This window comes from Ixodes scapularis, unplaced genomic scaffold (genome assembly GCF_016920785.2).
Source record: "Ixodes scapularis isolate PalLabHiFi unplaced genomic scaffold, ASM1692078v2 ptg003032l_1__unscaffolded, whole genome shotgun sequence".
Lineage (NCBI taxonomy): Eukaryota > Metazoa > Arthropoda > Arachnida > Ixodida > Ixodidae > Ixodes > Ixodes scapularis.
Window position 1 is genome coordinate 195588 of NW_024610290.1, and position 26464 is coordinate 222051.

Sequence of the window (26464 nt, forward strand, 5' to 3'; positions counted from 1 at the left end):
AGTGAACGGCCGAGCTCCAGCACGTCTCCGTTGCCCTTCGCTGCGATGTGGCTGCACGTAAACGCTCGCGAGATAGAAACCCTGTCGAAGGTTGGAAGCTAGTGCTGGAGGAACTGAAGCTTCTCCCTGCCGTTCTCACCCTGCCAGTGATTGTAGTTGAAATATTCGTGCCAAAGGGGTCCAACATCGCGACCGAAGCCCCGTCAAACACCTAGAGGGAAGCGACAGACGCGCACGAAAATCAAATATTCCGTCACGCAGGCACTGCCAACTGACTTTCCCGCTTTCGGTAGTCATTCTGTTTCTATTCTGACACCAATTCCATTTAGTTTTTCCCGCGTATTTAGCAAAACTGATCTTCCAACGAACGAGAAACTTACTTTTGTCGGAGCACCGACGTGGTCCAGGCTTGGCGCCGTTCGAGTCTCGCACGGCTTTTCAGGGGAGCGGTAGAATTTTAAGGATTGACTACAACGATATCGGAGGTTGTTGCTGCGATCAACAACGAAATATTTGTGCTAGCCGGGCTTTTATATCGTCTCTATCGCAATGAATGTTATATCCGACTGCCTACGACGGAGAAGCGAGGCGAAAAACAACGAGCCACTCGGATTCGGGCGTCCCGCCAGGGGCTGGAATGGCGCTGTAGTCAGCGGCGAAACTTGAGCGCTTCGGTCCTATGCATCAGTAAATTCGTGACGTCACGCAAATTAAAAGGAGTCGCTGCAGTGAACGTTATGGTCATAATTAGTACATTAGCGTATAATCATTAAGAATATATTACATTAATTCCACAAACTTACCATAATGACGTCAAATTACCAGCCGTTTGCCCCATAAAAAAACAAAAACAAAAACTCACAGACAGCGCCTCTGGCGGTCGACGTTCTTCTTTTTTTTTTTTTTTTTCTTTAATTTTAATGTTTAGTTTTTTCCGTGAGTGCGGTGAAGAGCTGGCAAGAGCTCGTTCTTTGCGTCGCTGGTGTTGCGTGCATTTCCTGCGGATGAAGTGAATGACTTCATCCGGTGAATCTGTGTGAGTGTGGGGTTTGGCCGTGCTTTTCTCTCCCGCGGTACCGACTCCGCCTCGTTCACGAAATAAGTTCCGCTTTCGGAAGGCATTCCAGCAGCGTTCGAGCGTTCAACGTAATCAGCTTTTACCCGCAGCCCTTGCCCGTAAGCGGTTGTCGTTGTCTCCGACATCGTTCCTCATTGCTGTCATCACCGCCGCCCATTGCCCCGAGGTAGCATTCCACGCTTGGTAGCTTCGAAGCTCGAAGACGGGAAACTTGACCAGTTAGCAGCACTTCTTCCGCAAGCGTTCCCTGTGTAACGACAACTTTCTCACTAAGTTTAACGCACTTTTTGTTGCTAATGTCGCGCTTGTAATGAATGGCGACATTTTTTGCTCATGGGAGTGGCAGCTACCACAGAAGGGCCGAGGCTTCAGTCGACTCTTTGTAGCCTACCTAGCAACTTATCAAGGACGGAACGCTTCAGTCGCTCAAGCTGTCGAGCCCATATTGAGTACCGCAGGCCTGTAGCTGAAATTTTTTTATTTAATCTTTCTTCCTCGTCGGTGTAGGTAGATTACCTTTCCGACCAGACGGCACCCGTATGGCAGCAGATCAACTCAAAATTTGCAAAGGGAGGGCTAGGATTGTCCCCAACTTTGTCGGGCCAGTAGGGACACTTGGCAGTTCGTATGCCATAGCTCACTTCGATCACGTAATTACTGAGTACGGGCCTGCAATCCGCACAGCACGATATCCCAAAATGCTCTATTGCCTTTCTGCGTGCCGAAGTGTCCGCGAGTTATTCTTCTTTCGTGCGATGTGTATACAGTTTCTGGTTTGCCCTAAAAGCCCGGCCGATCGCTCCGCTTGGAAGTTTCTCGTGCTTTCGTTCGCGGACGGACCGGCGATGTGTCACAGTCGAGGCCTAATGCAGCGTCCTCCTTCCGACTTGCGCTGTTTTCTTTTTTGGTCTCTTCAGAGGCCGAGGCACCAGCAGCCAACACAGCATGTCTAGCCGCAAGACCAAAGGGCGGGGCCCGACCAAGAAGCGCGCCCAGCGCGCGACGTCCAATGTCTTCGCCATGTTCGACCAGGCGCAGATCCAGGAGTTCAAGGAGGCTTTCAACATGATTGATCAGGACCGGGACGGATTCATCAGCAAAGAGGACCTCCACGACATGCTCGCCTCTCTGGGTGAGCGATACCGCCTTGTCATGCTCGGCGCCATTTCTTTCGGAGCCGTCTTTCGGTTAGATTTGTGTAGAGCTCACGCGCGTTTCGCGGGAGACTGCGGGTGACACATGTCCCGACGATTTCGTCCGAAATAAGGCGATAAAAAAAAAAATGGGACAAATGCCAAGTCGCCAAAGCTTTTCTCTTTCTCCCCTCTTGATCGGGGTGACGTCAGGGGCTAAGGATGACGTCAGTGAGTGTCGATCGCGGCGTGTTCTCCTTTGGATACTCTAGCGACTTACTTTGGACAGAAAATATTTATTGCTTTGGGGGTACACCCTCTTCCCAAAGTCGGTGAAGTAGCAGTTAAATTGTTACAGCCATGCCATTGCTGAATTGTTGCCACAGAAACGATGATAGCTACCGCTGATTGTAGCTGTTACGAGACTTTTCATGCCAATATTGTGACCACAAAAGCAATTATCTAAGGCCTGCTTCAGACGGGACGATTTCTCCCAGCAACTTGACATCACAACACCAGCAACACGGGCCACCCGCGTTCACACGCAGCAACCAATTGCTGTGATTTGCCTTCATCATTAAATTTTCTTTTTCTTTCACTATTTCAACACAGTTACACGCTCTAAACGTGTTCTTATACTTTTGAATGGCGTTAAGAGTACTAACTCATCATTCTGAAACGGTTAATTTCCAAAAACGTTCCATTTCAAACCAGAAGCAAGCCTTTAGTTATCATCATCACTGGCACGGTGTGTCACGTGAAAATATTGCGTTCCTGAGTGGCTGCTGCCACTTCAAACGTCTCAGAGTTGTCCAAGTTGCTCGTCTGTTTTGAGCTGGACGCCATACGACCAATTCGTGTCGTACTAGGGAAAGCTAAAGAACAACTCACCAGCAACACCGAAATTTCTGGGAAAGTTGCCCGTCTGAAGTGGGCCTAAAAGTTTCTATGCTCAATTTTCGAGATTTGTGTAGAATTTTTTTTATGGCACAGTCTTCGTATGCATCCTAGAAGTTCCAAAACTATGATCATGCATGGCTTTTTTCTAGTAGCTGCATTTCAAGTTTGTTTTGGTGCCAGCATTCCACGCCGAGAGAATTGGATGTGCGCCATAATGCAACCCAGTTGTGCATTGCTAAAGCAAGGAACGTGAGCGGACACCTTGCAAGTGAAGAATGGGTGTTTGTCTGCTATGAGCTGTCATTTGCAGACAAGAAGTGAGAAAGTACCTAGCTTGGTCTGCTAGGAATTCTGTCTCGCATGCAAGAGAATTGATTGAGGGCTTAGATTTTGGGCATGTCCTATTTCACGAAGGAAGCAATCAATGGCTTGTTCTTCCTTTGCAAATTTTGAGTCGTTTTGTTGCCATACGGGTGCTGAAATCTACTGCTGAGTAGGCTCAGGAAAACGCATCGGTGACCACAAGACTTCTCTCACCATCTGTTTAGGGGGTGAAAAGGTCACACCAATCAACTGTTTGATTGCGGACTTGTGAGCAGACAAAACATGCCTCATTTGTCCACAAAGGTGGTCCAGCAAAAAGCTGTGGCACTATGTCTCATCATGGTTCTGTAATTCAGTCATCCGCCGAGAAAGCTCTCAATCTCACCAGGGGCCAAAATCGAACTCAGGCGTATGCAGCCGACGATTCGAATCGAAAGCACCGATACCAGCAGATTAATTTTGAGCCATATTGTTTCAGTGGTTCACGCTTAAAATTGATCAAGCTTCTGTGCAAATAATATCAACAGTTTTCTCCAGTGTAAATAGTTACCAGGATTGGAAGCTGCTGTTGCCAGCTTGTGGCGGGAACTTATGCCCTCTGTAAATATCTCGATCACAGTCAAGTTCTTTGTGGTCGTTGCAAATGTAAACTATGCACTGCAGCAACTGCACTGTCGTGTTTCCGCCTGTCGTGTCACGCAGCAGATCGTTTGGTTTGATTTGTGGCTGGTGCTCTCATGACAGCTTTGGTGGCATTAGCATCAGGCTGCACTTGGCAAGTTTGTTTGAGATTGGTTCTTTGTGTGGCCCTCAGACGCATTCTGGGGCAAAACTTGTACGTTGCCAGTGCCATGTGAAACAAACTCTCTACCAGTAAAAAGAGTCACGTTATGCTGTGTGGTCGTGTTTTTGTATGGGGATGAAAGCCATGCTTGGTTTGTAATTTCGGGTTTTCTGGGATGCTTAGGGTGCACAGGCTGTGTTTGCACCAGGATGGTCTCAGTGCCCTTTTAAGGGTTCTAAAGAAGCCTATATTAGACCCAGGGATTTTGCTGGCTTGCTTCTGATCTCCTTGACTGGTTTGGTATGTAAACAGCCTCCAAGGTCTCAATTTTGTGTTTTAAGTCTGCTGTCCTCTGGCCCTGTAGGTAAAAAAGCATAGGAGAACTTCTTGAGCACCGTAGTCATGTTATGCACATTAGCGTAGGCTTTTGTTTTCCAATCTCAAATAATATTGTGCTGCACATTGAATACAGTGGAATCCCACTAGAACGAAGTTGACTGGGCACGCGAAAAAGAACTTCATTATCGTGAATTTGGCCAAAAACAATAATATATTGGTAATAATAATATATTAGTTGTGGTGACACATGAACATGCTTTAATGACAGGGCTAACTTGGTCTGGACTGCTTGCACTTATTTTAAAAAACCGCGGCATGATGTGATTTTTACTGTCAAACAGCAATTGCACTGTGATGTGGTCATGGGCAGTGACAAAATAATTTGCAAAGCGTCTATTACCTGGGACAGGAGAGCCGGGGTATTTAGAGTCCTGTGCAGCATCGTGTTAAAAATTTAAGGAATCGCAAACGCTTTCAATAATTTGTTTGTCAATCATCTCTTCCTGAGCGATCTCATCTTTTTTGGCAAAGAAGCCGACAGAGACGTGTCGAAACCGCCCGTGTCAGCTGCCCTTTTTTTTATTTGCCGTTTTGGTGATAATACACATTTTTGTCGTCAAGAGAAAGAGAACTCCTTATGTTTGCTGGTGAGAACAATCTGTTTCTGTCATTAACCACGCCAAATTGTTGTGCAAAATCGCGTGCCGGCTGGTACCGTCCATCATCCACACGCTGCACACTGTCAACACGCCATCTCGTGCAGATTTGGCTTGGCCCAGGTCAGACTCAAAACAGACTTTGTGCCGAGAATTAAGAGGCTTTGGAGCTCTCGAGAAACACTCTGCAACATTGTCATCGCCATCAAGCAATGCACGTTTTCCAATGTTTCGAGCCTCTGTGCCGCAGTTTGCATTAACTTCACCGGGTCAAAGTCAGTTGACATTTTTCCTAGAATGCCTGGTGCTCACTACACCATCAGCCCGCCCTATGGACACATGTGGCAGAACATTGGATGGACATTGCCCACGGTCGAAAGCAGTTCTATTGTGGTTTTTATGGCGAACGTAAAGTTTCCACATGAAGTGTCGATTGAAAAAGGTCCTTCCCTGTTGCCATGGGAGACGTGCCACTGGTGATGCTAGGATTGCTATCAACCTGTACCTGTTCACGTGTGGGCAACAGAAGGACTGTTTTTGAACAACGCTCTTCCGTAGAGAACTGAGAGTGCGTTAATGCACTGCAGTAGATGACAATGGGGGCTTGAGCTGCAGGAACCTAGGTATTCTGGCTTGAATAGCCACCCCTGCCCATTTTGATCTGGATGAGCATCGTACTGGCATCTGGTCATGTGTCACTTTTGCATGATGTGCGTTTGAGACCCCAGGGCTGCAGTCGGACTGCATTGCTTATATTTCTCATCCACCACATAAACCTGAGTTACCATACCTCCAAGGCAGACTGACCTTACCTAACTAAAAAGTTAGAAGCAATTTTCGGAAATTTCTGTAAAGAAACTGGTGGCCGAAGCCCACGAACGCTGGGAGTGTGTGCCATTTTCTCACTAGAAATTTCTGAAAATCATTTTTAATTTTATAGTTAGACTTAGTAGAATGGAGAATATGAAAAATTGGTATGAGTTCATTGTGAAAAGACAGTGTGAAAGAGACAAAGTCAAATAGAGGAGACTACACGGGACAAGCACTGACTAATAACTGTTTTTTTATTGCAATGTATAGATGGTGCTGTGATGGTGCAGGCACGTATCCCACTGTGGTTTGTTTTTTCACTCTACGGGCTAACCAAGATCCAGAAGTTGAATCTCACAAGTTTGGCTCACGCACGAGAGTATTGTTTGTTATGTAGTGCGCTTTTTTCATTTCCCTACACGTTTGGTCTTGGTGTTCTGACAGTACGGTAGTGTTGGACAACCGCGGTTTGCACCCGCAATCTCGACAGTGCATCACTTAATACGATTATGCGGTTCCTTTCAAGGACCTGTGGTGTCCTCCGAGTTGGATGTTCAATCATCGCCCCGTCTGTCCACTATAGGAGCACGCTTAGGAGAAAGGGATAAAGTGGACCGTGCCTTTTACGCAGGTGACGAACTTGATGTAGTGCTTGACGTTGCAGCTGTTACGACAATCCACTCGCTTAACCCTTTGCCTTTGTGTACTTTCACCACGGGGTATAACCGGCTTAGTTTGTTGCAGGAAAAAAAAAACCATGCTCGCTCCGTACCCAGATGCTACATTTTTAAGTCTATGTGAAATGTGGTGAGTAGATGAGACGACTGAAATCTTTTCCTTCTTCACCTCTTTCCCTGAGACTGCATACTCGCACTTAGCGATGCATTGTCTAGATTGCGCTTGCGAACCATGGTTCTCAGAGACCACCGTACTGTTTGAACACCAAGACCAAATGTCTAGAGAAATAAAAGAAGCATACGACATAGCGAAGCCAGACCTTTGTGTATGAGCCAACATTCATTGACTTTAACAAACAGTGAGATTCAATTTCTGAATCTTAACATGTGAAGTGAAAAAAAGAAAAAAAAGGAAGAAAGAAATGCAAAATTTACGGTGTGCCCTGTGCCTGTGCGATCAGTGTCACCTTATACATTCCAATAAAATGTAAGTTGCTGGTCAGCGCTCGTCCTGCGCAGTCCTCCCTTTTTGTCCTCGTCTCTTTTACGCTGTTTTTTCACAATTATAATTGGATGACGGTAAGTTGTAAAGCTTTTTGGCATCTGATCCCAACAGCTATATTTGGGCAGAGCCCGAGTTTTTGCTGTACAATGGACACTGTGAACCTTACTCGGAGACACCCATTTTTTTTTTCTTGCATGCTTTTCGCAACGTTTTTTCTTACGTGCATTGACTTTTTTAGTTTTAAATGTGGCTACGGAATGGTGCGCACATGTGGCAGAGCGGGCTGAGCTTCGGGTTTTGGCGTCTCATCCTTGTGCAATGTTTTGTGGTGCGTGGGCAAGGATGCAGAGGCACAAGCAGAGCGTGGCAAATCATAAATTCCGACGCCGGCGGACTTGAGGGAAGGAACGATGAAAGATCGGGAAAAGGAAAGATGATTAAAGGTCCCGCATGTTTGTTTCGGCATGAAGCATTAAAGGTCGGGCGTGTTTGTTTCGTCATGAAGCATTAACGTTGTTTGGTTGCTCGTCAACTTTAGTTTTCCTCACTAGCTTGACGGCTTCTGGCGTGCTCGATGTTCCTCTCAATGACTATGGAAAAAAAATTATACTAGTTGCTGTGAGGTTGAATGATAAGGCACTGTTTTGGATGCCTAGCCTTCAGCATGCGCTCATTGCCTTCCAGAGTGCTTCCGCTGCGCGGGCACGCACTATGCTCTTGAGATGCCGAAGTGGCATCAAAGGCGGAAAGCTCGCACTAAAGAGGAGACAACTGAAAGGGGCCTCTTTGCCATTCTTGTCCCATCGGCAACTATGGATACCAATGATAATGTAGCGATTGCGCAGGCGAGCTGGTGGATGTTAACCATTTTGTTCTTAGCCCAAGACTGGAGCATTTGTTCTTAGCCCGAGACTTAATCCTCGACTGTTCATTTTTCTTCTACTTTGAAACTTTCCTCCTTTCCTGCCCCAGTCTCGGGCTAAGAACAAAATGGTATGGATACCTTGCGAGTGACGTTTTGCTGTTTCTTGGCATTTATCGAAGGCGTGCTAGCAATCCATTCCCACTAGGACCACAGACGCTTTGCTCTCCAAGATGACCGAAAGGCATGGGAAAATGTTAGACCTTTTTCTCTCGCAGGTTAGTTCAGTGGCTTAGCCTGAAAGACGGCTTATGAAGCTTCAAACTCCCCCCCCCCCCCCAAAAAAAAAAGAAAAGAAAATCCTGCATTCCTGCATTGGACCAGGCAGAGGGCACTGGTCCGATGCTCATTGAAATTGTTGGAATAGAAGTTGGCAGGCATGGGCACCGAGCCACGATTCCTGTGCTATGCGGCGTAAGCTTTTGCTACACGTGCTTGGAGCTGCGGTGCTCCAACGTCACTGGCCAGGAGACAGAACGATATGGGATGTTCTAGCCAGTTTGTTTTTCCCAGAGCTTGACGTTTACTGAACACAAGGCCCGTGAACTCAATAGTCCTTTATTTTCAACTATTTTAGACTTTCTAAATAGCGCCAGGTCACCCCTTAGTTATAAGAAAAGTGTGAAAGAAATTTTATTTACGGATGAATAAAACAACGAAAAATATGTCCTAAACTTCTTGAATGATAAATGCATGTAATAGCACAAAAATGTTTTTTTTTTTTTTTTTTGACCTGTTGTAGCAAAATGTAATATTATAGATAATTGGCCCACCTGTGTTCGCACACCCCTGGTTGTTTGTTATTTGTCTTCTTTTGTGTTTGTTTTTTATTGTATAGCAGTGAAAGCATGTCACTCTTGTTTTGTTTTGCTACCGCTGTTGCCAAAAAGGGCGGCGTGGCCTCGTCAGGCACTTCAAAGTGCCTTTAGCCATGTCCCCCGAGACATTCTGTAAGTTCTTTCTCAAATAAACTTATACAAACAAACAAGTCATCTTTCTGAAGGAGGGGAGCACGATGTAACGTAAAATGTGTCGACAATAAACGGTTACATTGGTGGGACGTGAAAATTCGGATCTCTTCCAAAAGCTATCTGAGGAAAATGCGAGTTTGATCCGCTTTGGCCTTTGTGCCGAGCAAGTGCTGGACACACGGTTGGTGCATTCTGCATTTTTCACGCAGGACGGAAGGTGATGGAGAAATGCGAGCCCCAGCTGAACAAACGTGGCATTTGACTTTGTCGGCCGTGCACTGTGTCGTTGTTGTCCCTATGGGTGTAGTTCTGAAGTTGCTAGGGGCACAACCATTGAATCTCCTCCCAATTGTGTGCACTGCGTGCAGGCAAGAACCCCGAGGACCCGTACCTGGAGGGCATGATGAACGAGGCTCCCGGCCCCATCAACTTCACCATGTTCCTGACGCTGTTTGGGGACCGGCTGCAGGGCACCGACCCAGAGGACGTCATCAAGAACGCCTTTGCCTGCTTCGACGAGGACAATGTGGGCCGCATCCACGAGGAGCGCCTGCGGGAGCTGCTCACCAGCATGGGAGATCGCTTCACCGACGAGGACGTGAGAGACTTCCCACTCTGCCCTCGCCTCTCAGGCTGCGCATGCTGCTGAATGCAAGCATCTCTCCCTGCAACTGAAGTAGCTGGAAGGATTTTCTGGCGCCGTGACTGGTTTTGTGGGGAAGACATACACCTACAAGAACGCTCCGCGGCTACCATTTTCCGGTGCATTGTCAAGGCTAGCACAGCGTCCACAGTGCCACAACTCTGCACTGTCTTGCGTCTCGCTCGTTCTCGTGCGAAGAAGACGCCAAACAGAGCGAGATGCCCGCCTAAGAAAGTAGCTTCGAGACCGTTGGAGCACTGTGGAATGTGTGCCAGCCTTTTCTACGCGGCACAAAATGGTCTATGCCGAGATAGCGAATTGCTGCCTTAATTCCCTCCTCTCTTAGAGGGAATTTATATCCTCCCTTGAAATGTAAGTTCATATCTGGGGAATGTGGTGTTAAGCGAGAATCTAAGAAAACGACGGGTGAGGCTTTCGTTGACGAGCGGAATTGGCCAGAACGCCAGGTAGTTCTTAGGCCAGATTCTCAAAGCGAACTTACGACGAAAAAAATGCGTACGACAAATTTGAGAGAAAATCCGTATTCTCGAAACGAAATTGTCGTAACTTTTGCGCAGGTTACGACAAAATCCTACGACAGCTCCGAAGCTGTCTTACGCACTTTCTACGATCAAATTAACATGGCCGACAACGTCGCTCATTTGCTCGGTCGCGACGACCCAACGGACATTTATTTTTCTACCTGCTCTTCTTGCGCGTCCCGACTTCAAGCAGCAAGAAAAAAATGAAGAAGTACTTGAAACCGACCACGACGAACATGAACGCTGGATCCAGCCACCCGGAAAAGGCAACAAAGGCGACGATCCCACCGACCAAGCGAGCTCGGCAGAATATATAGGCCTAGCAGGCACTCCGACCCGTTGCGGCGCAGCATTGCTCGGACGGTCCTTGGCCAAGACCTTCTGCCCACGACCGGCTGGCTTGCTGAATGGAATATGCCCGCGCGACCCTTGTGGACCCTCCCCGTATGAATAGTTTGATAGCTGAACTAAATTTCAGAGGTCAACCGATTCCCCTTATCATCTCGATCACCTTGTTTTCCGAGACAGCGGTGACGAAAGCTGTCGTCGAAAAGGGACTCCTCGATTCCATCTCCTTGTTTTGTGTGATATAGAGCTCAAATAAACGCCGTATGGATTATCTTCGCAACACGGTATGTACACTTTATTATTAGTATGCCATTTTTAACTGTCGAGCTGTATCAGTTTGTGGGAGCTACGCGATGCCGGTCCAACCTTTCTTTGCCGAGTGTCACGTCAGTATCGAGTTGCAATCGTAGAAGATCGGTCCCGAAGCGCTTACCGAAACGCAGTCTGAATCCAGCACTTCGGTCAAACGCACGCGTCCGCTCCGAGTGTGAACAGGTATTTGCATGACTCTTGCTGACACTCTCGCAGTTCAAACGTATATTTTATAACGTCGGCTCACTCCTGCATTTCCGAGCACGCGAGAAACGCCCCGGCGGTTTGTTTCCTTCTACGTCGCTTTGCAAACGACTGGCACGGGGCTTTTACCAATGATGACAGTTGTGTTGACTTCGTAGCGGTCGAGTTTGTAGCGGTCAACGAAGCGTTTAAATCCTGTTAGCGTCGATATACCACTGCACGGACACGAACCCCAGACAAGCGGTGGTGGAAAGGTCGCCCGCGTTTATGAGAATCAGCTTGAACACTACACATTTACACACAGACAGGACAGGACATACACGGGGCTGTCTATCAACGAGTGGTTAGCCTGTGTTTGTTATTAAAAATCCACGTGCTCCGAACTATGCCTAGCTCTCTAATTGGTTGTTCGTTTTGCCGAAGACGCCGTTGCCATAGCAACAGCACCGGAAGTCATCGTTTCTCCGTAAGAGGTCGTAACTTTCCTCCTCTCACTTAAGATCGCGTTTGTGAATACCGTTCTCGCCTCATCTTACGATGATCGTAACTTTACGAACTTCGTAGCTAAGTTGTCGTAGGTAAGAGGTTTTTTATGAATCTGGCCTCTTGTCCTTGGAGCCGGTCACGTGGCCAGGAAATCTCTCTTGGGACCTTTCCAGCCGCTGGGAGGGATATCCGCATTGATAGGCAAACTGCTCCGGGAGTTCCCAAGAATGGAGGAGTTTACTGGGCGCCCTTGTGGCACTTAGATCCCCCGTTTTTTTTTATCCTCCCTGCCCCTAAGCGAGTTTTACAAGGTGGCGTGCCTTTAGTAGGACAACTACATATTTGTTTATGCAGGGGTGGAATCACTGCGCCATTGTGGGCCAATCCACTTTTGCTGTGCCATCCAGTGCCGACGTGCAAATGCTGCATCAAAATTAGCAAAAAGATTTTTTTTTATGTTAAATTTTATTTGAGTACTCTTTCCTGCTTTCCACAGTGGTTTACCGTGTTGTGCTCGTTTAGATAATTCTGAACCATGTTATGGAGCTACCATATCGATGTGGTTGTGTCGCCGTCAAAGCAGGTGACTCGTTTGATGAAAACAGGTGCCAAGCGTCTGTTTTCATCTTACAAGAATGACCATAATTTATTCTGGACCCGGTAAATAGATAGTGTTTCGTTTGATGGTCTCATTTTGATAAGCCATCAAGTGCCAGCAGAAGTCTGAGATCCATGCATGTTGGAGGTTTAAGTAGTTTGTTTTAAGGGGGGACGCAAGTTTTAAAACAGTAAAAAATCGCGAAAAAAACGTTTTTGAGAAAATTGGTTTTTTGAAGCCTTCATACTCTAAACTGCCTCTATGCAAAAGATCTATGCTGAAAACTATCTCAAAGCACGATAAAAACGACTTTATCATGAGCCGCGCTACTCCGGAGCGATGCACGAGCGTCGAAATGAGGCTGCACTTTGCGCAATCGCGATTCCGAAACTGCTCCACGAATTGCCGCCATTTTGATATCATTTGAAAGCTTGTTTCGCGCCCTTTCTTTTGCCACCACTGAAGATGACGTCAGCGCGGCGCAGCCGATGCTGTTGCCGTTTTGCCGCGGCACGATCTCGAGTCGCTCATTGGCTGAAGCGCACGCTCCCGGGAATGCGTCGCGGCTATTGGCTACTCTACCTCCGTTTCTTTCTCCTGGCGCTTTCCACCCGCACGCGCCGGTCTCCGTCGCGAGCTCTGTCGTCTGCTCTTGTGTCTCCGCATGGTTTTGTTTTTCTGCTATCGGAGCGTTCTTCAAGATCGTCAAGCTTTGTTTTTGTAGATGTCTTTCTCGTCGGAGTAAGTTTTTCTGTCGTTGTTGTTCACGCACTAGTGTACACGTTTTCTGCAAACTTTCTTTCCGCATTTCTGTCACGCTGCACGTCGCGAAACGTGGTTACTGCGAGGAGCTGTGCTTTGTTTGAGAGCCTCGCAAGCAGCATGCGCGGAGATCATCGCTTGAAGTTGCGGACCCGTCAAGCGTACGGCAAGAAGCGCAAACGTGCTTGGAACAAGGGAGTGAAGGAGCCGATCGACAGTGCGCTGCATTCGTCGGAGCTGCGTGGGGATGACCCCGTCGATGACCCCGTCGACACCAACCCCGTCACAGTCGATCTCGAAGCTACGCCAAGTACGTCGGGCTTCGATGGAAACCGGATTGACACCATTTACTAGACTGCGGAAGAGGAGTCCGAAGCTTTGAAAGAAGCTGAAGAAAAAAAGCGCCATTTGGCGTCGCAGTCTGCGAGTCGGCGGAAGTTCGACCTGCTCAACGTCGATTCGGAGAGAACTGAAATTGACGGCGGAACGGAGTTCATCATTGTGAGCATGCAAGTACTGAACAATTTTTTTTCGCGTACGAACTGCAAGGAGTGTGGTGCAAACACTGTGACCCTTGAGAAATATGGGTCCGACTACTGCTTGGTGCACAGACTGGTACTAGTGTGCTCAACGTGTGAGGTGCGTGAGCAGCGCTTTTCATCGCCAAGGGTGGCCGGCGCCAACAAGATCACACCTTTCGAGGTGAACATTAGGGCGATGCAGGCAATGCAAAGCATCGGGAAGGGGTCGGCTGCCCTCACCGACTTTTGGGCGTGCATGAATGTGTCTCACCGGGGCCTCCATCACAAAACTTTCAATGGCCATATGGACAAAATGTTGCAAGCTGCTGAGGCAGCTGCTGCAGCCAGTGAAAATGAAAGTGCTGCAGTAATCAGGAGTCTTTACAAAGACTTCCTGAACCCTCCAGGTAACATTGATGTTATCTTCGACGGGACCTGGGAAACTCGGGGCCATGACTCGCACATCGGTGTGGGATGCATAATTGAACTCTACACCGGCCTCGTGATTGACCACGAGGTGGTATCGAACTTTTGCTTGGGGTGCACGGTGGGGCCAAAGCCTGACAAGGAGAACTTTGAGGAGTGGCAAGAGAGGCACAAGTGCCAGAAGAACAGCGACTGTAAGGCAGGCCGGATGGAAGTTGAAGAAGCCCTAGCCATGTTTCGTCGGTCCCTCGCCAAGCATGAGCTGAGGTACACGACCATCCTGTCAGACAGTGACAGCCGTACCTTTCATGCCCTGACTGAGGAGGAAGTGTATGGCTATGTGACCGTGCAGAAGAAAGACTGCCTAAATCATGTACAAAAAAGGATGGGGACAGCTCTGCGCACTCTTGTGGAGAAAAAGAAGGCCTAAGGGAATCCCCTTGGAGGAAGAGGTCGGCTAACACAAGACAAAATGAAAAAAATAACCAACTATTATGGCTATGCCCTCAGAGGTCACGAACACGACGTGCCAGGAATGAAGAGGGCGGTGCAGGCTACGCTTCTGCACATGACCTCAACAGATTCTGCACCTGACAACAGCCTGTGCCCACAGGGTGCAGAGTCCTGGTGTGGCTTCAGCCGCGCCCTCTCCGAGGGCAAAAAGCCACCTGCGCACAGGAACAGCCTGCCGACTGACGTCCGTGTGGCTTTGGAGCCAATATTTGCCCGGCTGAGTGACGAATCCTTACTGCAGCGCTGCAGTGACGGAAAGACTCAGAATGCAAGCGAGTCTTTACATTCTGTGATTTGGAGCCTTTCACCGAAGACTCAGCATGCTTCCCTGTTCAGCGTGCGGAGGGCAGTGGCAGAGGCAGTTTCCCGGTACAATCAAGGCGTGATGAAGACGAACAAGATTGTCACAGAGTGTGTCGGCTTCGCTCCTGGACATTGCCTTACCCGCAGGAGTCACGAGAAGGACCAACATCGGCTTCACAGGGCCAACAAGGTCCACTCAGAGAGTGAGAAGACTGTGAGGAGACTGGCCAAGAGGCACACAAGGGACAAAGACCAGGACTACAGCCCTGAACTGCTTTGAGATCTCATAAGGTGTTCGTGAACTTCGGGTGCCTGTATCTCTGTTCGTGTTTTCTTGAATATAACCACCACCTTACGGGCTTTTTCTCAGGTTTGCCTTGGGCGGTCAAAACAATTTTGGTATCATTTGATTCAGGATGGATAGAGCTGTGCGGTGATGCTATTTTCCATTTATTATATGTTATGTAATGAACACAATTAATTATTCCTTGAAATTAATAGCAGGCCCATTTTGCAGCTTCTGAACATACATGTTTTTATGCATATGTCACCACTAATGTTGGTCTAAAATAGCATCACTGCACAAAGCACACCTTGGTGAACACATTTCTATAAAAATTTCTGAAACTTTATGAAAACTTTTGCACTAATGACCCGTAACAAAGGGCCTAATTACATTTGACAAATTTGTTATAATTCAAGTTCCACTAGAGCTATCCGAAATCTAATTACATATTTGAAATCAGCAAGAAAAACCATGCTTACATGGTGAATATGATGAAGATCCTAGCATAAATAAAAAAAAAATGACTCAAGAACCCACATGTCCCCTTAAAGGGGCCCTGCAATCATATTTAAGCGTTTTCCTTTTTTGTGGTTTCCACGTCTCTTAGGGTTCGGGCAAGCCAGCGGGCACGGAGGGAGTAACTAAATATCAGTGCATCATATTTTAACCCTTTAAGGGTTTATGACGACCTCAACTCGTCATGAGTGATTGCCACTTTTTTGCTTATGACGAGCTCACCACATCATGGGTACTTTGCTACTTTCTAAATGGCTGTTGACGAGCACAGCTCGTCAAGTAGCGTTTTCTGTTTAAAAACATAGATGGCAGCACCTTTTTTCATCCACGCTTTTCTTGAATGACAGTTTTCACACTAGATGGCAGCAGACGTTCCTTGTATGCTCTCCTTGTTTTTTGCGTCTCGCCCTGTTCGCATGAGATTTTCCCGCGCTTTCAAACAAACATGGCATCATCCGTGCGTCGTTCGAGTGCGGTTGATTGTCATCCGTCAGATGATAGCGAAAGTGATGAGGATGTTGACTTAGATTTTGATTCTTCAAGTGAAGAAGATAGTGACGACAGTCTCAACGACAGCGAGTCAGATGACGAAGAAAGTATTGATGAGATGATCGCCAGCTCCCGTGCGTGGTGTCACATAGACCTCAACAATATTCCAGCGAGACCTCCACGGTTTCAATTCAAGGGTTCATTGGGACTGACGTTCACAGTAAGCTCACCCCCACAGCCACTAGAGCTTTATGAGGCTTACTTCGATGATGAACTGCTTGATGTTATTGTAGTTGAGACAAACAGGTACGCATCTCAGTTGCTGAATTCAAGGAACCTGGGCAAGCATTCTCGCTTCCGAAAATGGTTCCCTGTTACGCGTGAAGAGTTGCGTGTTTGTTTTGGCCTCTTGATGCTGCAGGGCATTGTAAAGAAACCGAACGAAAGGCTGTACTGGTCGAAAAGCTGCCTGATTGAGACCCCTGCCTTTGGTGAGATAATGCCTGGGAACCGCTTCCAGCTCGTCATGAGAATGCTGCACTTCGTTGACAACACGACCATCCAGAACTTGGAAGGACACCCTCAACCTCTGCTCCGAAAAATCTGGCCACTGTATCAGGAGCTTGTGAAGAAGTACCGTACATTGTACGTGCCTGAGCGCAACATAAGTGTCGACGAAAGCTTGTTGCTTTTCAAGGGACGGCTCAGTTGGAAACAGTACATGCCTCTAAAAAGAGCAAGGTTCGGCATCAAGTCATTCCTGCTGTGCGAGTCGGAAAGCGGCTATATATGGAACTCTATAATATATACGGGAAAAGGCACCGACCTGGAGACCTTGTCAGTAGCAACAGAAAGCTTCGGAATGGCAACAAAAGTTGTAGTGAAGCTTGTGGAGCCTCTCTTGGACGAGGGCTACTGCATCACTACAGATAACTTTTACACGTCCCCAGAACTTGTTGATTTCCTGCTCAAAAGATCAACCAATGTTTATGGCACAACACGAGTGACACGCAAGATTCTTCCTCCTGGCCTAGCCACCACAAAGCTCAAGAAAGGCGATATGCTGGCCTTTCAAAGGGGCAAGTGTTTGCTGATACAGTGGAAGGACAAAAAGCTGGTAACGGTTTTATCCACTGTGCATAGTGCTGAAATGGTACCATTCATTGACAAAAGGGGCAACCAGCTCATGAAGCCTGAAGTTATCTTGGATTACAACCACACAATGGGTGGAGTGGACAGGGCAGACCAGATGCTGTCTAGCTACTCAGTGCCACGGAAGCGAAAGAAGATCTCGTACAAGAAGATCTTCCAGCACTTGTTGGATGAAGCGACATACAATTCATTTGTCCTCTATCAGAAAGAAGGAGGCCGAGCATCCCACATGGATTACCGGCTGCAACTTGTTGACGAGATCATCACCAAGTATTCAGGGAATGGCAGTGCCAAGAAAGGGCGGCCAGGATGTCCTCTGAACATGAAGCGGCTTACTGAGCACCACTTCCCGTCGCACATCCCGCCGACAGAGAAGAAGCGAGAAGTGACACGCCGCTGCATCGTCTGCTACATGAAGAGAGACAGCAAGGGCAAGAACGTCCACAAGGAAACTAGGATCTGGTGTAGGTGGTGCGAGAAGGCCTTGTGCGCAGTGCCGTGTTTTGAGCGCTACCACACCGTTGGTAGTCTCCAATAGTTGGGAGGGGATCAACGGAGGAAGTGTGCATTTTGTGTATTGGTATACATAACCAACCCTTTCTTTCCGGAGGTCAAGCAACCCTTTCTTTCCGGAGGTCAAGCAATGGACAATACATAACGGCCAATAAACATTATTATCTGCTGAAAAACGTTTGCAAAGGTGTTTTCGTCTTTTAGACATGTTATTGAAGCATTTCACGCCATAAAAAAATTGAGCCATTTTGGTGCATTTTCTTTTTTTTTATTGAGCCCTTAAAGGGTTAACCGGACGACGCGGAAACCTCCACCGACGGGGGCGACCTACGTTACCGAAAGCGCGAAATGTGACGTCTTTGGTCCTAGGCTTACTACTGGTCAGAGCCGCTAAAAGCTTCTTTTTAGTCGAAATACAAAATATAAGAGGCGCGAACCGTTTCAATTATTCATAAAAGTAGTTTTTGTTCAGTATTTTAGACCATAAAAAAAGAACAAATGCAGTTTATAAAGTACGGAAACAAGCAAAAACCCGTCGACATACCCGCCACCAAGCGGTGAAAAAGGCGGCGCATACTAGAAAGGAGTAGTGGGCGTTCCGAAGGCCTTCAGCGTTTCGAAGGCCTTCAGCGAGTAGTTTTGTCTTGCGTTTTGGCCATTTCGCGGTACGGCAGCGTTTTGGCCAGTGAAGTGTCATGCCGAATTAGTGTTTAATAGCGCAGCAAATGCAATGAGAGCCGCTCTGGCTGCTCGCTGTATACAGCTTATCCAGAACACGCTTTAGTGGCGCCCTCTTGCGCCGTCGACACGGAGTGCGGCAGCCGTGAGCGCTCGCTGAGCTCACTATCTCTCCTCTAGTTCACGGCCACTCAAGCAACCAAGGATGTCATGAGGGAGGTTCTTTTTTGCTTGTTTTTGTAATTTTAATTTGCCTATAACTTTTAAAATAAAGCGAAATTCAAGGAAAGAAAAGTTACATTAAGTTACTACGGTCAGTGCGCTCAGGTTTGGTGCAAATTAAAAACAAGTAAAAAAGTGCTTGCAGGGCCCCTTTAACGGGGAATACGGCCCCGAAATTTCATTTCTTTCCGAAAAAATGCATTTTCAAAAAAATATTATATTTGGGTTCACTATGTTCTGAAGCATAGTTTCAGAAAGTTTTATTTATAAATGCGCAGTATTTATTTCGAAAAAAATTATTTTCGGCAAGCTCGCGGTCGCGCGCGGCGACCCGCCGAGCGAGCAGACGGCGAAGTTCGGCATTTTCAAATTAGGCCTACTCCGCGCTCGTTCGACGCAGCCGAGATATCTTACCCTCGTTGGAAGCGCTGTTTCTTCTAGTTTCTGCCCATAGAAGCCTGCTACGTTTGAGGCTATCTGTGTCCCGGGAGAACCCCGTACATACAAGCAGAAAAAACGTGGGAACTATGATACCAGCAATCCCATTGGTTGTGACCCGAAACAGGGCTCACGATTGGCCGCCTGCGTGCGCTATCGGCAGCTTCTTTCGCTTCTGATCGTATCGCTAGTTCGCCGCTGTTTAGATTCGTTTTCCCTCTTTGTTCCTGGTAGTTTTTCTACCGAGAAATGCCTGCTTCCAAAGTTAGCACTCGCAGTAGCTTTGGCCGGCGTTCTCAACGGCGGAAACAAAGGGCCGGCGGAGACGGAGACCCGTCTCCGCCGGCACCATCGTCGCCGTCTCCGCCGCCGTCGTCACGATCTCCAAGCTCAACTGGTGCTTGGCGGACATCGGAGCCTACAGCTTCATCTCCGAATCGGATGTGCTGACCACGTTCGAGAGGAAGCTCAGCCTGCACAATTTCGACGCGGGGATTACGGACGACCCGGAGCTGACAGACGCTCCCGTTGAAAAGCCCCCGAACGGCTCCTCAATGTGTCCGCCATGCAGACTCTTGTTGCGATTTTACTCTGCCTCAAGTGCCACGGAAAACTACAGAGCTTGCAAGAAGAAATTGGCATCAACCTTCAGTTTGTTGTTAGCTGCTCGACTTGCGGAGACATCGTCGCGACACCACGCTCACCATCGGTCGGCAAGTTTCGAGATAACGAACTCGCGGTACGTCTAGGCGTCGTTGGAAGAGACTGTGGCATCAGTTTCACAAAGCTCACGAATCTCTTTGGGGGGCCTCAACGCACTGCCCTCCTCATGCTCATGTAGTTGAAGGTGCCACCAATGACTCGGGTAAATTTCGAGTTTCTGGCATCGTCCGAAAATAATAAAAAAAACAAGTTGAAACTTGAAACGCATTTTTCTCAGTTTCACTTTTTGGCAGGAATTCTTGTTTTAGGAAAGCTATCGTTTGACATTCTGAATACAGAGGGACATTATTCAAGGTTTTCTGGGACTGAAATTTTCTGGGGAACAAGATAGACTACTTCACAGTTCAAAAAATCTACTCCTTCATAAAAAAAAAAAAAAAATGTTTGAAACAAAAATTTTACATTTTCTTTTTAAATTTTGGGATGTTCTTATTTTTGTTATAATTGAATATTTTGTGATTTATTTTTTATCTAGGTTGCACTGTGGGTATTGTTCTTCACATTAAAGCAAAAAGTTTGCCACCAGCTAATTTTATTTTTCTACGATAGACTTCCTAATGAAGTGTCTTTTTTCTGAAGTGCGGGAGACGTAGCATACTGTAAAGTTGACCAATAATGCTGAAACTTTGCAGACTATCCTTCCTCATAGTGCTGAAATAACCCTCAAAATTTGAACCAAATTGGGTGAAGGGTTCAAAAGTTGACCCTCCCAGGCCATATCCCCCCTTAAACGCGAGGAAAAACTAATGGTTTTATTGTTCAGAAATGTACCGTATTTGGACGAATATGAACAACACGCAATAAAAGTTGTGTTGATTTATGTTCTCCATATACCAGTGCCTCCGAAGCACTGGTATATGGGGGTAGCTAGTCTACAAAATTAAACGAGCATTTGAAATATTTTTTTGCGCATTTAGGGCGTTTGCTTTTTTCTGAGACCGCTTCCACGCACCTCATTTGTCTAGCAAGCGTAGCAATAAAAGCGATAATTCAATTGTCTTGTAAACTGGGGGGGGTGGGGGGGGTATCTATAATCAACTAACAAAGTTAAATGAAGCATGGGCTGGTTATCCTGCTTGGCAGCGTCAATGGATGTGGAGCACACTTCGAGGAGGTGGAATCGCTGGAAACGTCTTAAATTATGTGGGATTAGATATATTGGGTTTGAGTGCAAGACTCAGCAACTTCGTCTAGGTCATCAAATGTTCATGGAGCCGCTTTGTCTCGCAATGTTTTGGACACTAAAACGGCGCCATTTACCTTCAGATATTTGTGAATATTTGTTTTCTCAAGCTTCGTGGGATTGAGTGTTTTTTTCCTAGGCGTAAATGGTGCTTTCATTTCATCAGTTGTGACGTGGATGCAACATAAATGTTTTTTGGTCTCGAAGCAAAACGTTAGTTGCAGCAGTGGAACCGCTACAACTTTGCATTGCCGCCAGTGCGAAGGTGATGGTGGCCGTGTTGTGGAATTTTGCGGGCATCATCATTACCCACTGTATTCCGAAGGAAACGCACACTCTCTCGCACCCGGCAGTTTCTAACTTTCATTCAGTCATGGTCCGTTTTGCTTTAAGGTGGGACGCGGGTCTTAAAATGTAAAAAAATCGCGAAAAATTCCTTTTTTCAAAACTCACGATTTTGAGGTCTACATAGTCCAGAGTATGTCCTCACAAAATATAAATGCTCAATTCGATCTCTAAATATGAAACTAATGACAATTTGTAAGCGTTGACAGACCTGACTTCAAGCCTAAACTCTAAAACTTCAAGCCGTCGGAGCTCCGCAACGGCTCATCCGATTGGAGTCATCTTGGTCTTGTTCGAAAGCTGGTTTCCCGCGCTTATTTTTCCCGCGCTCCAAGGCGGTGTACCCCTCAAGGCCACGACGTCATCGATGCCGCACAAAAGGCCGTCACCAGTGCTAGGAAAGACGCTGATTGGGCAAAGCGCGCACTTCTCCGAGGCGCAGCTCTCTCATTGGCCGAAACGCGCGCCTCCTCTCCTGGCTCCCCCGGCGCGTCGTCCCGGTCGCTCCGCAAGCCCCCGCGTCGTCTGCTTTCGCTCGCTCCGCTGTTCGAGGCGCACGCTGTCCTTCGCATTTCTCCACTTTCTATATCAATATTTTCAGTGTTTTTCTTGTGCTTCCTAGTGTTCTTGTATGTTCCCTGTCTTCTTCGCATCGTTCATGTAAATATTTTGATACCTCCACTTTGTTTAGCTTTCCCTTTTTGGTATATTTTTGCCCTCCTGCGTGGTAGTTCTTTGTTTCGTTCTGCCTGCGTGCTTTGAGTTCGCTTCGAGTTCTGATAGCTGGGGACGCCCGTTTGAAGGCCAGCGCACAGAGACTAAACACAAAGAGGAAACGTGCCTGGAACAAGAAGACCTTGGCATTGAGGAAAACGACACCTTCGACTTCGCCGATGCCGCAAGCCATGCCGCAAGCCGCTCTACCGTTGGTGGACGCGACTGGACCAAGTTTGTGTTCGACAGCTTCGCCAATGCCTCAAGCCGCTTTTCCGCTCGTGGGCGTGGCTGGACCAAGTTCGTCTAGGGATCGAATCGACACTGTGTTCTACACGGAGGAGGAGTGCGTGGAGCGCGAACAACGTGCGGACGACAGAAAGGCTTCGTTGGCAGATCAGTCGGCGACTTCACGGAAGTTTGAGCTCCTCGACGTCTGCGTGGAGAGTGACGACAGCAACCGCGGCACGGAGTACGTCATCGTGGACATGACAGTGCTACAAGAACTTTTTGCGTCCACGGCATGCGGAATGGCTACCGTAGGACTTTCGAAGTGCAAAGAGGCAATACGGCCTGGCAGTGAAGTTGGTCCTTACGTGTTCGAGCTGCGATTTCGCTGAGAGTTGATTTTCTTCTCCACGAGTCGTCGGGGAAGCCAAGATTACGCCCTTCGAGATCAACTTGAGGGCGATGAAGGGAATACAGAGCATAGGAAAGGGGGCGACTGCGCTTGCAGACTTCTGTGCAACCTTGAACCTCTCTCACCGAGGGCTTCATCATAAGACGTTCAGGGGACACATGGACACCATGGTGCAGGCTTGCCAGGCAGCAGCAACAGCCACAGAAGCAGCGAGTGTTGAGGTGGTGAAGGACGTCTACGAGAGCTTCCTCAATCCTCCCGGAAACGTAGATATAATTTTTGACGGCACATGGAAGACGCGCGGACACAACTCCAACATCGCAGTGGGGTGCATCCTCGAGCTGTACACTGGCCTGGTGCTGGACCACGTTGTCCTCTCAAGGTACTGCCGTGGCTTCGAGGGTGCACCTGACCCAGATGATGACAGCTATGGGGACTGGGTGATTAACCACAAGTGCATGAAGAACATTGACTGCAACGCAGGACGTATGGAAACTGAGGCAGCCCTCATTCTGTTCAGGCGGTCCCTGGCGAAGAATGGACTGCGCTACACCACCATCCTTTCTGATGGTGACAGCCGCACCTTCCATGCCCTGACACAAGACAGCGTCTATGTATACCTCGACATTGAGAAAAAAAGACTGCCTGAACCATGTACACAAGCAGATGGGAGCAGCTCTTCGTACCCTGGTGGAGAAGAAGGCACAGGGAGAGTCGCTCGGAGGAAAGGGAAAGCTGACCCAGGACAAGATAAAAAAAAAAATAACAAACTACTATGGGTACGCCTTGAGAAGCCACAAGCATGATGTGCCAGGGATGGAAAGGGCAGTGCAAGCAACTTTGTTGCACATGACGTCGACAGATGAAGCCCCGGACCACAGTCACTGTCCCGAGGGGGACAGTTCCTGGTGCTCCTACAACCGGGCACTGGCCAACCACGAGGAGTCACCACAACACAAGAACCCACTGCCAGGCTTCATTCGCACTGCGCTGGAGCCAGTCTTTGAGAGGCTGGGCGACCGGGCACTCCTGAAGCGCTGCAGTGATGACATGACGCAGAACGCCATAGAGTGCCTACACTCTGTGATCTGGGGCCAGAACTCTAAGAACACACATGACTCTCTGCTGTCAGTGGAGAGGGCTGTCGCTGAAGCCGTGTCACGCTTCAACCAGGGAATGGCCAAGATGAGCAAGGCTGTAGCAGCACAGCTTGGCTAGAGCACAGGTAGCTGCCTGATTCGCAGGAGTCTCGAGAAGGACAGGCGGAGGCTTCGCAAGGCCAGCAAGGCTCACTCTGAGAGTGAAAAGGTGAAGAGGATGGCCAAGAGACACAAGCCTGCCAGGACCCAGGACTACAGCCCAGGTCTGCTATGACCATGTGTGCACATCGGATACTACTGAACTGATTTCGTGGTTTCATGTTGTTTTTTTTGTCAGGTACCATTTTTCTACGGAGGTTTTGATTATGTTTCCGTAAGCCGATTGCAATAAATTTGGTGTTGTTTTCAGCAACAACTGAACTGCACCCTAAAGCTTTTCTTTTTTCTCTAGACTTGATATATAAAAGTGCCAACATCGGAGAAACTTGAGTGTGATTTTCTCAGCTTTGTCTTTTTTTGTCTAGAGCCGTTGCCTTACGGAAGTTTTCATAATGTTTGCATGGGCGGATTTCAGTAAGCTTGGTATCATTGTTTGCAGTAACAACTGAGGTGTATCCTAAAGCTTTTCTTTTTCGTCTAGAATCAATAGATCAAAAGTAATTAGCTAAAACGTGGATTATCTAGTGACAAGTTTTTGCTTTGAAATTCCACGATTTATTTTTGGTAGACAAAATGGCTTTATAAGCATTCAATTAGCTTTAGGATATATGGTGAACACTTGGAAATCACTGCATATTGTTAAAGTATAAATTTTTTGATGTGAAATTACCATAACGACCCGTAAGAAATTACCTTATTGGAATTTTATATTTTGCATATCTTTTGTTCTAAAAGAGATATCTGAAATTCAACTGCAGATTTGAAATCAACATCCAGTGATACATATGCATGCCAACTTTCAGCAAGGTATCTCGATAAATAAAAAAAACATATTTAAGTACCCTAGTCCCACCTTAAGTCGGTCCTCAGCCGACGCCATGGTCCTTATCTTTTTGCTTTTGCTATTACCATCTAAACCAATTGCATAGTGAGTATGTGTGCCTCGTTGCAGCGTTCAGTGTAGGGATGGCCCCACATGCCATTTTTTCTCAGCCTTTTGTGCACACCATCTTTATTTGAGTTGCATCACGATTTGACTTTGCACCTTCCATTTTGATTTTATCAACTTCAAAACCTTTTTGTCTTGCTGCAGGTTGACGAGATGTTCCGGGAGGCGCCGATTGACAAGAACGGCATGTTCAACTACCTGGAGTTCACGCGCATCCTCAAGCATGGGGCTAAAGAGAACGACGACCAGTGAAACAAAATCGGTTTGGGACCAGAGCTTGAAACAGATTTTTGTACTTCCTTTTGTTATGAAATAAACGTACCGTGCCACTCGAGGGATGCGTTCATCCCAAAAAGAAATCACGGCATTCTTTTGAATCTGGTCATCATGTGATCGGCCAATTGGATTACTTCCACAATCACAAGCCCTGACAGCCACGAATATCCAAAGCATGTCTACGAATGGTCCAAATACTAAAGATCATTTTGCAATATTTGTAAGGTATCCCCGAATGTTCAGCAATTACTTTTTAGAGAATTTCAATTTGGAATACCTCCACCTGATCTCTTTTGTCAAGATGCTTTTCTTGTATTTAGTCGAGTAAATGTGTAGATGTTGCATAATTTTCTGCCTGTGTATTTTTCTTTGTTTTTGAGAGCCGTGTGCCTCGCACTATTTGTTAGAATTTCAGAAGGTTTCCATGCCTACTCGGAAGATTGAAATTGCTCCTCATATTCATTTTTTTTGTTTTTTTTATACAAAACTATTATTTCTGTATACAAATAAATAAATAAATAAATATATATATATATATATAGCCAAGTTATCATGAACGCAACACAGTGGTGTGTGGTAGAGTCAGTTCGGTCAGGTCACCGTGTTGCAAGAACCACTGTGGGCTGAAAGCTGAAACAGCCAAGGCAAGTATGCGGGGGAAAGAAGATAGTGGGTGCAAGAATAGCGGGAAAGGCGAAAAGCAAGAGGAAAATTCTGGAGCAACCAGCTGAGGGAAACTACAGGTTTTCCCGCTCATTTTAATCCAAGCGACGACCAATTTAATCCCGGGGTCACTCAATTTAATCTAAGCGCCACTCAATTTAATCCCGGGGTCAGTCAATTTAATCCACAATATATTTATGCACTTATTGTGTTCAGTGGTCGTGTTTTGCTTACACATTTGGTAACTTACAATTGTTTATACAATTTGAAATTTTGGGGGAGCAATTGATAATTTGTTCACTAATGTAATTACTTTGAGTTACTAGTGCCACTATTGACGAGGCTTAATTGATATCTTGGTTACTCTTTTTACAGCGCAGCTCTTAGGCACCCATTTCCGGCTTAAGCAGCGTTGCCGACGCCGTCGGCGTAACCACGCGGTGCATGATGGGCAAATTCCCCCGCTAAATCTAGCGGAAAATTTCCCCGCTAAATCTAGCAGAAAATTTTCTCTGCTAAATCTAGTGGAACATTTTTACTGCTAAATCTAGCGGAACATTTTCCCCGCTAAATTTAGCGGAAAATTTTCTTCGGTAAATTTAGCGGAAAATTCCCCCGCTAAATTTAGTGGAAAATCTTCCCAGCTAGATTTAGCGGAAAA

The 26464-nt window shown here is 47.0% G+C and overlaps 2 protein-coding genes across 3 annotated transcripts; both read left to right on the forward strand.

Annotated features, from left to right (window-relative positions):
• The first annotated feature begins 915 nt into the window (after positions 1-915).
• LOC115308191 (myosin regulatory light chain sqh) lies at positions 916-25241 on the forward strand. Of its 2 annotated transcripts, none has more exons than XM_040207192.3 (4): positions 916-1036; positions 1996-2210; positions 9468-9697; positions 25009-25241. In XM_040207192.3, exons 1-4 carry the CDS (start codon positions 1014-1016, stop codon positions 25114-25116), a joined length of 576 nt encoding a protein of 191 aa, XP_040063126.1. In that variant the 5' UTR covers positions 916-1013; the 3' UTR covers positions 25117-25241. The 2 variants fall into 2 exon arrangements, with proteins under 2 accessions (XP_040063126.1, XP_040063127.1); XM_040207193.3 differs by lacking the exon at positions 916-1036 and adding an exon at positions 1053-1176.
• LOC115311040 (piggyBac transposable element-derived protein 4-like) lies at positions 17258-18008 on the forward strand. The gene has a single exon (XM_029969609.4). It carries the CDS (start codon positions 17271-17273, stop codon positions 17736-17738), a length of 468 nt encoding a protein of 155 aa, XP_029825469.2. The 5' UTR covers positions 17258-17270; the 3' UTR covers positions 17739-18008.
• Positions 25242-26464: the final 1223 nt, after the last annotated feature.

Excerpts from the sequence above, each read along its gene's own strand:
- LOC115308191 (XM_040207192.3), top strand. The coding sequence starts at position 1,014 with ATGACTTCATCCGGTGAATCTGT. Across the intron at positions 2,211-9,467 it reads CGACATGCTCGCCTCTCTGG|GCAAGAACCCCGAGGACCCG; the intron begins GTGAGCGATACC and ends CACTGCGTGCAG. Across the intron at positions 9,698-25,008 it reads ATCGCTTCACCGACGAGGAC|GTTGACGAGATGTTCCGGGA; the intron begins GTGAGAGACTTC and ends GTCTTGCTGCAG.
- LOC115311040 (XM_029969609.4), top strand. The coding sequence starts at position 17,271 with ATGGGTGGAGTGGACAGGGCAGACCAGATGCTGTCTAGCTACTCAGTG.